The sequence below is a fragment of the Carassius gibelio genome, chromosome A7, assembly GCF_023724105.1.
Source record: "Carassius gibelio isolate Cgi1373 ecotype wild population from Czech Republic chromosome A7, carGib1.2-hapl.c, whole genome shotgun sequence".
Lineage (NCBI taxonomy): Eukaryota > Metazoa > Chordata > Actinopteri > Cypriniformes > Cyprinidae > Carassius > Carassius gibelio.
Genome location: NC_068377.1, coordinates 813,000 through 825,619, shown reverse-complemented (window position 1 = coordinate 825,619; position 12,620 = coordinate 813,000). Strand labels below are relative to the sequence as shown.

General features: G+C 40.6%; 1 protein-coding gene across 40 annotated transcripts in view; it reads left to right on the top strand.

Moving 5' to 3' along the window:
- Positions 1 to 12,620, top strand: part of LOC128017574 (receptor-type tyrosine-protein phosphatase delta) — a 294,348-nt gene that overhangs the window by 281,719 nt on the left and 9 nt on the right. For all 40 annotated transcript variants that reach the window (XM_052602980.1, XM_052602992.1, XM_052602991.1 and 37 more), the window contains 7 exons: positions 542 to 827; positions 1,948 to 2,126; positions 2,206 to 2,332; positions 3,209 to 3,334; positions 4,517 to 4,671; positions 6,366 to 6,501; positions 10,089 to 12,620. The exon at positions 10,089 to 12,620 is cut by the window's right edge and continues 9 nt beyond it. In XM_052602980.1, the coding sequence (XP_052458940.1) occupies positions 542 to 827; positions 1,948 to 2,126; positions 2,206 to 2,332; positions 3,209 to 3,334; positions 4,517 to 4,671; positions 6,366 to 6,501; positions 10,089 to 10,157 (1,078 nt within the window). In that variant the 3' untranslated portion in view covers positions 10,158 to 12,620. The remainder of the gene's footprint in view (positions 1 to 541; positions 828 to 1,947; positions 2,127 to 2,205; positions 2,333 to 3,208; positions 3,335 to 4,516; positions 4,672 to 6,365; positions 6,502 to 10,088) is intronic.

Sequence of the window (12,620 nt, the reverse complement as noted above, 5' to 3'; positions counted from 1 at the left end):
TAAATGCATGTCAGTGGCAGTTCTGTGTGAGGTAGAGCTGGTGTTCATTGGCTCAAGTGCCTCATTGATAAAGAAATCTCTCTCACTCACGTCTTCGTGCAGGAAGAGCACTAATGTGAGCATTTGTGGAGCTCTGGTCTTAATGAAGGGCTCTGATCTCAGGTGTTTGATGGAGAAGTGCCTGTGGTTGACGTCAGTGGCTGCGCTTCAGGAAGTTAACAAAGCTTTGGCCTCTTCAAAGTGATGGAAAGTGGAAAGTAGATGGAGGCTTTTTGAGTCTGTAGATGGAGGTTAGAGAGGGTGAGAGGCTAAATGGAGGGGTTGTTTTACTCTGATAGCGAGCACAGGTGTACGCCGATCAAGAACAGCATCATCCACTCCAGAATCTCTGTCATTAAAAACTGTTTGACTGTTCCACGTTCAAGACAGAAATGCAAAGAGAGTCCCATTGATTTCACAGATAGTATGCACGTAAGAAAAGTGCCTGAACACAAACTTCACCAAACTTTTTCCCTCGTTTCTCTTGTCTGTTGTGTGACAGTGCCGGCGTGGGTCGGACCGGCTGCTTCATCGTCATCGACGCCATGCTGGAGCGAATCAAACACGAGAAGACGGTGGACATCTACGGTCACGTGACGCTCATGCGTGCTCAGAGGAACTATATGGTCCAAACGGAGGACCAGTATGTCTTCATTCACGACGCGCTCCAGGAGGCCGTCACCTGCGGCACCACCGAGGTTCCCGCCAGGAACCTATACGCCTACATCCAGAAACTCACGCAGATCGAGTCCGGAGAGAACGTCACCGGCATGGAGCTGGAGTTTAAGGTAAGACGGATGTTAGTGGGAGTTGGGTTTGTTGACATCTGTTTGTCCCTATAATTTCAAAACCAATAGCTAATACTTGTACAAATATACTGAATCAATCTTGAGTCTAAGTGAAGAGACCCGAGAACCCTAAACCTACTAAATCACTACTTGACCAAACCTTGACCATATATCTATCGATATGTCCGATCGTGGAAGACACGTAGGGTTTGGCTTGGATAATACTAGGATAAGGCTTCGGTGTCCCCCGTGATCTAAAGACATCCAGCACAGATGAATTCCTCAAAAAAGAGTTCCCCTTCCAATCACTACTAGCAAAGAGAGGGTGTTCAAATGGTGCAGTGTTTTACCTAGTTGAGTTGATCTGTCTAGTGTCCCAATGACTCCTGTGATTATGGGAACTCTTGATCAAACTCCATCTGAACAGAAGGGGCCTGAAACACTGCGATCATGTCACATGTTTACAGACGTCCGACCGCGAGCTCTGGCTCCTCCTCCTGGAGTGACTCCAGCAGAACTGCTGGCTTGGCCACAGGAAGCTGCTCCTCTCTCTTCTGTTATTTGACACCGATGCATTGTATTCGGCCTGCCGTTTGTCAAACAGAAATCTATTTACTGAGAGTAGGAGGTGATCGAATGTCACGCCACATCATGAGATCCCTGCAGTCGACCCCACTGCTGTGGCTTGGCTGCCGGAGTCTGGCCGTCTCAGGCCCACCACAGGCTCACTTTACTGCGCCGCAGAGACAGTGTGGGCCTGTGGTTTCTCCTGCAGGAACTCAGAGACCCCTGTGCCGTTCTCACGCTAGCGCTAACCATTCCCGCGCTCGCTTTTTTCACCGTAAACCACATTTGCCTCTCATTCTTGTTTTCAAGACCAAGTTCAAGATGGTTAAACACATTAAACATCCATCCCATGTTGTGTGTGTGTGTGTGTGTGTTTATTCGGGTTTAACAGTAACATCCATCCATCTGTCTGTCTGTCTCTGACCAACTGACTGTCCAAATATTCACAAGGCCTTCAAACTTTCAACTTCTTCAGTTTTCAAGTCGATATCAACATGTCTAGACAACCTTTTGCTTAATGATGACATTTTCTGTAATGATATGTTTCTTGCAGCGGTTAGCGAACACAAAAGCTCACACCTCACGGTTCATCAGTGCCAATCTGCCCTGCAACAAATTCAAAAACAGACTGGTTAACATCATGCCCTACGAGTCCACACGCGTCAGTCTGCAGCCAATCAGAGGAGTCGAGGGCTCCGACTACATCAACGCCAGCTTCATCGACGGATACAGGTGAGCAGAAGAGCCCGGATCCGTCCGTCTGCGTGTGTTTGAGCGTGAAGATAAATGTGTGTCTCTCGCTGTGTGTCAGGCAACAGAAGGCCTACATCGCCACGCAGGGTCCTTTAGCCGAAACCACAGAAGACTTCTGGAGGATGCTGTGGGAACACAACTCCACCATCGTCGTGATGCTGACCAAACTCAGAGAGATGGGCAGAGTGAGTGCCTCTCAGTCAGACTCGGTGTGCTTACAACAGGACAACACTATTTGCCATAAATAATAATAATAATAATAATAATAATAATAATAACAATAATAATAATAATAGTAATAATACATTTAAATATAAGATTGAAGATAAAAAAGGCCTAAACTGTGGTGTTCTGTGGTAGATTATGCCACTTTTATATCCTTTTATTTATGTATGTATTGCTGAAGAAAGTGCGTTGAAAAGTTCTATAGAAATAAATTTTAATCAGAAATTGCATTTGAATTAAATATGAAATTTTGCAGTAGGGTGACAGAAATAGTATTTTCTTATCAAATATGCTCCAGTTATCTTTTCAGATTTGTCTTTTTGTCATTTTAAAAGTAAATTTACACTTTGTATTAAGAATATTTACATATGAACTCTGTAGACTAATTCAAAAGCCCAAATTCAAAATGTTGCCCCCTTTTTTTTCATTCAATCTCATATTTGTCTGTAAACCTTACTTTTTCAAAATCATCCATGTTTTTAGATTTAATTTGCGTTCAATTCAATGTTTCCAGGATTTTGAATAGAATTTTGATTCATCAAAATCATTTAGCAGATTTAAGTTGATACTTTTCTGGCTGTGGCTGAATGTGAAATCCAGATTTTGAAAGAACACCAAGAAATGTCCTCAAACTTCCTGAACCCATGAGTCACTGTTGAGGAAACAGCGGTCTGATTTTCTTTCAAACAGATTTGGTGCTTGTTTTATTCATTCTTCCCTTTGCTCAGACGCCAGTGTTAACGAAGGTTCCTCCCAGGGCTGGTATTTGTTCTGATGCATTCTGGTTGTATTTTGGCAGTCACATGACTGATGTATTGTGTGTGTGTGTCCATCAGGAGAAGTGCCATCAGTACTGGCCAGCAGAGCGTTCAGCCAGATATCAGTACTTTGTGGTGGATCCGATGGCCGAATACAACATGCCGCAGTACATCCTGAGAGAGTTTAAAGTGACGGACGCACGGGTGAGACTCCAGAGCCTGGACCTGGGATTTGTGTATTATAGTTTATATTCAGTCTGAGTAGAGCTCACAGGCCTCTAATTCCATCACAGCATTTATTCTGATAAACACTCACACATTCCTGCGGTTATCTCTCGCTCTCTCTCTCTCTTTCTCTCTTCTCTCTCTCTCTCTCTCTCTCTCTCTTTTTCTCTCTCTCTCTCTCTCTCTCTCTCTTTTTCTCTCTCTCTCTCTCTCTCTCTCTCTCTCTCTCTCACGTCTCTTATCTGGGTTATATACAAAATCACTAAAGAAATGCAAACTCTCTGAGCTTCTCGTCAGGAGCTTTTCAGCCGCCCACATCAGAGGAATTAGTGTCTGGATTCACACACACACACACACACACACACTCAGGTGAAACGACACGCTTCTGAGCTGTGGGCGGCTGGAGCTCAAAACAGAAAAACACCCAAAACCACCGAGCTGAGACCGTTATTAAACTTACCATGGTAAACCCTTTAAATACCAGCTATCACCAAATGTGATACTTTTCCTTTCCTTTCTGCCCTAACCGTATGCTGCTCTTCAAAAACATTTTTTTAATATATATTTTTGAAAGTCTCTTCTGTTCACCAAGGCTGCCTTTATTTCTATATGAATCTGTGTTAAAGTGTAAAGTATTTCTGTGATGCTCCGCTGTATTTTCAGCATCATTCCTCCAGTCTTCAGTGTCACATGATCTTCAGAAATCAGAATAATATGATCATTTACTGCTCAAGAAACATGAAGATTATTATCAGTGCTGAACACAGTTGTGCTGCTCAATATTTCTGTGGAAACTGTGATGCATTTTATTTTTCAGGATTCACAGATGAACAGAAAGTTCAGAAGAACAGCATTTATTTGAAATAGAAATCTTCTATAACAGTATTGATGTCTTTACTGACACTTTTGGTCAATCGAATGCATCCCTGCTGAATAAAAGTATTGAATTCTCTCAAACAAATGAAATCTTCCTGAGCCCAAACGTTTGAACAGTACTGTATCTTGCTGGCGCTGAGGCATCAGTTTAGTAGCAACATGAGGTTTCTTGATTATTGTTGTTTCTTGAGCTTCTCAGACTGGTTCAGGAGCGTCATGTTCTCGTCATGGGTTTGACAAGCGCAGCATCTGTCTCTGGTGTGAATCTCTCTCGCTCTCTTTCAGGACGGACAGTCACGGACCGTCAGACAGTTCCAGTTCACAGACTGGCCAGAACAAGGTGTGCCAAAATCAGGGGAAGGCTTCATCGACTTCATCGGCCAAGTGCATAAAACAAAAGAGCAGTTTGGTCAGGACGGACCCATATCGGTCCACTGTAGGTAAGAAAGACACGAGTCTGTGCGAGGAAAACAGAACGGACACTGTTCATGAATGTGATGAAACGCTTGTCTTTTGTTCTGTCAACTAAATATTGTCCAAAAGCAATAATTCAGCATTAATTTTTTGTATTGCTAGAAAATCACAGTGTTGTTTTTAAACTGTAAATAGAACATTTGTTTAAAATGAATGTATCTTTAAACAGCTCATATAACACTTAATACTTTATAAACTTCATAATCATCATTTTCTGAAGGCTGAGCAGCTCACTCCCATTTCCTGTTTCAGTTCACCTCAATATATTATTCCAGGGTTGTCCAGTTCCCAGCGCATCTCACTCACACATCGACACATCATACACATTTAAACCATTTGTGACCTCAAGCTGGCAGCCTACGACCCAGTAACGCTGTCGATATCTGCGCAGGTAATGACGCGGGATGCTGAATCAAGCATCACTGGCAGAAATGGGAGTAGAAGACTCCCAGAAAACAGCTGGATGGAAGGCAATTTAATATCTCAAAGCCATATAGACAATAGCCACGCCTTTTGCAAAGTGTGTCGCACTGATTTTGATATCGGAGATAGTTAGAAAAATGACATTCAGCACATTAAATCACAACGGTCACACACAGTCGCACCGTGGAGTTAAAGAAGGGCACAGCAGCCATTCCCACCTCCCCAGAGGTCTGTATCAGATTTAAGGCCATAAGAAGTCTTAAATGATACAAGAAAGTCTAAATTATGATTCAAGAGGTCTTAAATTTAGGAACAGAATGGCAAGAATTGATATGTAGCTTTGTGATTAAACTTCAAAAAGCTTAAACATCCCCATTACCAGCGAAGCCACTATATTTCTGCCATTCCAAAAGTGCCACCTGCTGCCAGAGAATGTATTTGCATTTTCTATAAGCAATTCTGCACTTTTTTTTTTTTAGATTAAAGTAACAATTGCCCCATATTTTTAAGCAGAAATATGCAGATTTGTAAAAGTGAACTATATATATATATATATATATATATATATATATATATATATATATATATATATATATATATATATATATATATATATATATATATAATATTCAATTAAATATGCACTAATCTGTATACATTCCCGGAGTATAGATGGGAACTCTAGATAAATCCAGGCTCAGAATTCTTGTTTGATTTTTTTGACATGTTAAAGATAAAGGTTTTTACTGAGGAGATGTTGTATTTCTCCTTTTATCACTGCATGAATCAGAAAATACTGTCAGCAGACAGAAACATACACATTTGACCATGTTTCTAGGAGTAAAATGTTGTATAAAACAGTGTGAATGATATATGAACAAACCACTCAGTAAAAAGTTTTGGTGTGTGAAAGTGCTGCTGAAGTGGAGAAAAAACTAGATATGGATTGGAAATGTAATTGAAATCTACAGATGCAAAATAATAAATGTGTATGTTGGATGTTTTCTTTCCACTAATCCTGATAGAATACATGATATGAAGCAAAATAGTCTCAAAATTGACCAGTGCTTGAAATTGCAATGGTTTTGCCTGCAGTGTCCGGGCTTAACTTAATTTAGCACAAATATTATAAATGCGGCGCTTCACATCCAGATGAGATAGAGTCAGATTAGTTCAGATGTTGAGGTGTGTTGTTTGGCAGCTCCAGCTGACAGGTTGTGTTGTGATTGATCTGCAGTGCTGGCGTGGGCAGGACGGGCGTCTTCATCACACTCAGCATCGTTCTGGAGCGCATGCGCTATGAAGGAGTGGTGGACATCTTCCAGACGGTCAAGATGTTGAGAACACAGCGGCCGGCGATGGTCCAGACTGAAGTATGTATCCGTTCACACTTCTTCACTTCAGTCAGGATGTAAAACACAGATTAAAACAGCACATTACAGCTAATAACGTCCAGGTCAGGTTAGTGATCAGGCTTTCAGACGTCCTCCCGATGAAGAGTTTGTGACAAAACGAACGGACGCTCGGCTTTGTTCGGCCCGCAAATGCTCGTTCTCATTTATAACGACAAACCCTTCTGGTTAGCCATGCAAATTGGTTCAGATAAGCAATTTCACAGCTAACCCGCACAATGGCCTTTCCCAGCGTCAATGGGGGAAATTATTTTCTGCGATCAATGCGGACGGCGAGGTGATGAGGCTCGAATCTCACGCTTGGCTCAACACAATCCCTGCTCTTCACCTCGCAGACACGCGACACAGAAGCACAGCATTAGATCCGTGCGACCCTTAGCATCGCAGGCCGGCGGATTGATGTGTTGCTTTGGAGATGAGAGGAGCCATGCATCCGTGAATTCACAGAGAAATCCATAAAGACACTCAGAAATATGTCACGTTACACCTCGACTGTGTTTCAAGAGATTGTGTTTCAAAAGCCATGCTTTCTTTGTGCCTAAATACGGCTTCATTTAGGAAGCTAGATTATCATCATGAAGTTCACTTCACTGCGTTGCTTTCTGAACTGATGCTGCTGCTCCTATTGTGAGCGACTCATCAGTGCAAGTTACTCCAAATTGTCTTTAAAGTATTGCATTGACGTAATAAGAATGATAACAAAAATGTAATTGGAATTGTTCATTTTTACAACCTGTCATATACTTATGGATAAATGCATGTATTTCTTCACATATTTTCTCTTCTCTCAGCTTCCTGTTATATCCACATATTTATTATCTAACTAAATATATACATATATACCATTGGTCTTCCATAGTAATGTACAGTTAGATAACGATAACCACAGTTAAAACATACAGTACCTCAATGCCATGGTAAAAATGTAACTACTGTATGATTTCTAGGTGTTTGTATGAAAAACAGCAGTCTAAATATTTTTGGTAAATATGCACAAACGTTACGGCTTAATCCCCCAAAATAGTATAATCATATTCCATTACTCCTGATGCTGCCTTCAGACTGTGGGAGGAAGGGCCTCTCAGGTCAGCAAGAGCTCAGCTTTCCAAAAACATCATGAAAGCAAAACGCCAGTATGCACAGAAAATTAACAAACACTTCTGTGATACTTAGGACGACAGAAACATGTGGCAGGGCATCCAGGCCCTAACAAATTATAAAATTGCACCACATGCCAACAACAGTGAGACGCACCTCCCTGACTTTTGAATGACTTCTATTCACAGTTTGAAGCTCTGCACACAGGCACTTAAATTCATGCCCACTTCTGAGGAGCAGTCCCTAAGAAATCAATGGTGTCATGTCTTAATTATTATTGCCCTGTAGAGCTGACTCCCATCACAATGAAGTGCTTTGAACATCTGGTCAAAAAACACATCCACTCCACTTTACCCTCTTCATTAGACCCTCTACAATTTGCATATTGCCCCAACTGCTCTACAGATGATGCTATCTCCTACACTCTGCACTCTGTCTTTTCACATCTGGACACAAGAAACGTATATGTCCGAATGCTTTTCATTGACTTTAGCTCAGCATTCAGTACAATCATTCCACAATAACTAGTGAGTAAACTCTCTCTTCTGGGTCTCAACATGCCACTCTGCAGCTGGATTATAGACTTGTTGACAGAGAGACCACAGTCAGTGCACATGGGTGGCAGAACATCAGGCAGCATCATTTTAAGCACAGGTGTCCCTCAAGGCTCTGTTCTCAGTCCACTGTTGTTCACACTGCTCACACACGACTGCACAGCCAGAAGTCAGAAGCCAACGTCATAAATGGATGGAACGACAGTTGTGGGACTCATCAACAATGATAACCAAACACCATACAGAGAGGACGTGGAACAACTGATGAGATGGTGCTACAGCAGAAATCTTTCTCTCAGTGTGGACAAGACGAAAGAGATCGCTGAGTATAGAGAGTCAGGAGCACCAAGTTTCTTGGTGTGCACTTTTCTGATGACCTCACTTGGTCCATCAACACTAACTCCACTGTGAAGAAGGTGCAACAACATCTTCACTTCCTGCGGAAGCTGAGGAGAGCCAGCCTCCCACCACCCATCCTCACCATCTTCTACAGAGGAAATGTGGAGAACGTCCTGGCCAGCTGCATCACTGTGTGGTTCGGAAACTGCAAAACAGCAGAATGCAAGACCCCCCAGTGCATAGTTAGGACAGCTGAGAGGATCATAAGGGTCTCCCTCCCCTCGATCCAGGACATCTAACAGGCACAGTGTGTACGCAGAGCCTATGCCATTGTGCAAGATTAATCTCAGCCCCTCCCACCATCTGTTTGACCCTCTGCCATCAGGCAGAAGACTATGCAGCATCAGAACAGCTTTTTCCCCCAGGATCAGAATACTGAATAAGCTGATACCACCCAGCATCCTACTCCCATCATAAACTGCCTTCCTACCCCATGTCTACAGGAAAGAAGGCCAACTCAATAGTGCACAATCACTTTATTCTTAAACACTAACATTTCCTACATTCCTACAATGTCACATTTCTACCTCATTTAACACTTCTGCCTTGTTATATTTATTGTATGTCCAGTGTTGGGGGAAGTTACTCTTAAAAGTAATGCATTACAATATTGTGTTTACTAATTACGATACTTTGTTACTTTTTATGTAAAGTAATGTTACGTTACTTTTGTGTTACTTTTTAAATCTGGACAGTGCTTGCTTGTTTGTTTTTAAACAAAAAAAGTTTTATTTTTGGCAAGTATAAAAGCCTTTTCACACCAAAAATGAAATGAATAAACCTCATGCTGAAGAGAAAGTAAATTTACAGCCATAAAGTAGAATGCAGAAGAAAAAAGTAACTTTTGTTCATTAGTATGGTTGAACTGAATCATCGAAGGTCAGAAGCAAAGACATTGGTTTATAGAATGGGATTAAATACATCAAGGATATTTGTGTTTAACATTTAATTATTGCAGGTTTGCGTCATATTCTGAGTTGCATTATTTTATTTATTTTGAGGAATACTGAATCTGTTTTTTTTTTTTTTTTTTTTTTTTTTGTGAGTGAGATGAATTAATGCATAACTTGCATAACTTATTTGAAAAAATAACTCCGATATTCTCTTGTAAATTAAAAAGTAATGTGTTACTTTACTAGTTACTTGAGGAAAAAAAAAGTAATCTGATTACGTAACTCGTGTTACTTGTAATGCGTTACCCCCAACACTGTTAATTTCTGATCCCTATTGTCATGAGCACTCGTGTATACTTATTTTGTCAGAGTCTTTGCACCTTGGTAGATCAGAAACAACATTTCGTTCTTCTGTAGACTGTGTATGTGGAAGAATGACTTTCCATTCTGTTACCATCAACCCTGAAACCTTTATGAATAATGTTCTACACGTATTAAAGTTTGTATTAAATCCCCAGTAAAACATCTAGATGAGTATTTGTGCAGGTTTAAGATAAATGACACAGATCTGACCCGTCTCTCTGTCTCTGTCTCCGTCTCTCAGGATCAGTACCAGTTTTGTTACAGAGCTGGGTTGGAGTATCTCGGGAGCTTCGACCACTATGCAACATAAGATCTTCATCACACTGTCAGGGAGACGGATCGGCCATCGGACATCCAGCGGTCATTTAATTCTTCTGAGCCATAAATACCTGCTTGTGAAAAGAACTTAAACTCTTCGATTCCATGTTGGATGTGCAACGTAAACCTAGAAATACTTACAAACGACAATAAAAAGACAAATATCCAGGTGGACCAAGAAAAATCACCCCAATCTGATTTTCAAAAAGTATGAATAAATAAATAGTAATAATGATAATAATAATAATTTCGGACAGGTGAATCTAGACTGCGGACGTGCGGAATAATCGCTGCTTCGAGGATTCATGAATCATAAAGGAGTCAACGAACTCAGACGCTGTGAGATGGGGAGCTCGAGACACGGTGTAAAGAGAATTTGTTTTGTTCCACAATCAATACGAGGAGATATATCACTGATGAAGAGAGGAGACTTCATCACGACCACCACCATCATCATCATCCTTGTCGTCATCATCATCGCCATCATTAAAGAAGACTAAACAGAGCTGAAGTAATAACTACGACACGCAATCAGACGTCTGGAAAAACCACACCGATAACACACACCAGCTTTTGTTTTCCTCTGTTTTATGACAGAAATCAGCGTAGCCTGACCGTATTTCTCATGTTTTTTGTTGTTGTTTTTTTCTGATCTCCTGATGTCCCTCCTTCATTCATCGTTTTGCTGGTGGTTTGTGGCGTTTTGTTTGAAACACACGCTGAATCATGGGGTGGGCGGAGTATAAAGGTTAGAAGATATCTCAGTTCTTCCACGAGCAGAGAGAGAGAGAGATGAATAAATTTTTTATTTATATAACATCGAAATGTATATTCACAAAATATAGCTATATAGATGATATAATATATGGGAATGATGGTGGGTTTTCCGCTGGAATGCACATCAGCTGGACGTATGGACACACATCTTTTCTTGTGCAATAACTAGAAGTTTTACGGCCGGAGGGTTCGATTTGCGTTGGTTTAACGAAGGCGGGGCGATCGTCGTCATGTTCATGTGCTCATGGGTCAAAGGTCATCGTCGTGCATCCGTTAGGCCACAGGTACAAAGACGTCCACGTGTTCATTCTTTTGCATTTAGAGTGCCTTATATTTATGCCTGTTCTTTTCTACGATATTCATTTAACGACGTGTATAGTTTAAGTAGTTCATATACGAGTATTTATCGATTGATTTCCCATGCGTACGGATTTATAGTCTATGAAATTATATATGCAAATACGTAATTCCATCATTACTGTTTAATTTTCTGTGGCCTTAATTTGGCTCAGAGAAAGAAAAAAAATGACAAAGGTATGAAAAAGAAAGTGTTTGTTAACCCTCAGGCCCGATACTGTTAATTCATTTTTTATATAGTTAGCATTAGAGTTTCCAAACAGCACTGAGACAAATTAATTACGTCTTTTAAAGAACAAGCTTTAGCGTCAAATTCCCTGTTGATTTCAGTCATAAATGGCAGAAAACGGTGTCACATAAATGCCAAAATAAAGAAAGACCCTGAAAATCCTGCAAAGCTCTTGGCGATTAGCTACTAAGTATTTTATTTTGTGCTAGAATATTATGATTCAACACTTGAACCTCACTGGCTTTGTGGATGTGCATTCCAGATGCTTTTTCCCCTTTTCTTGTTTCGAATTGATGAAGCGGTTAATGGTTTTTGATTATTTCTGTTGTTAATGTCGGATGTTTTTATCATCACATGTCGAGCAACAGGCAGTCGTTGCGTAACTGTCAGCACCACCTAGTGTTCAGTGCTTCAATGTGCTCCATGACGGCTTTTCTTTCCCTGTTCTGGATCTAATTTGATATGCATGAGTTCAACTGCAGTGGGGGCGAGTAAGAAGAATTGCACTTTGTATCTCTTTATCTCTATGCACTGCCCTACTGATTCCGCACCCATTACGGATTTTACTTGAACCCGACTGTACCAATCTCCTTCAGACTTCACTTGGTGTGTATGTAAATAACACAAGAAAGAGACTACCCAAGTAATAAGAGAGAAAGGAAAAAAAAAAAGATTAAGAAAATGGAAAAGCAAATTGGTTGCGGAAAAAAATAAAAGCATCTTTAGCAGGTGATTTTGAAGTGTCACTTCTTCCCCGTTGAAAGACTGAAGCGTCACGAGCGCAAACGTACATGTGATGTTACTCTCACATCTGGATGCATAGACTGAGATTAATTCAATTCAATTGTAAAGAAAAAATGGCTTGTTAAAAAAAGATTCATGAAATTACCTCTGATTAGTTGTAAATGTAAACTGTTTTTTTTAATTTGATTGGATTTTTTTTTTTTTTTTTCTGAATGAATGGAGTGCTTTTTATTTTCATACTTAGATGACATTGGTGAAAAGACACATCTGTACGAGAAGCCGTCCTTCTGTACTTTGCTGACACAAGTTCCATTTGTTATAAATGAATTCTATTAAAAAATGTAAGTG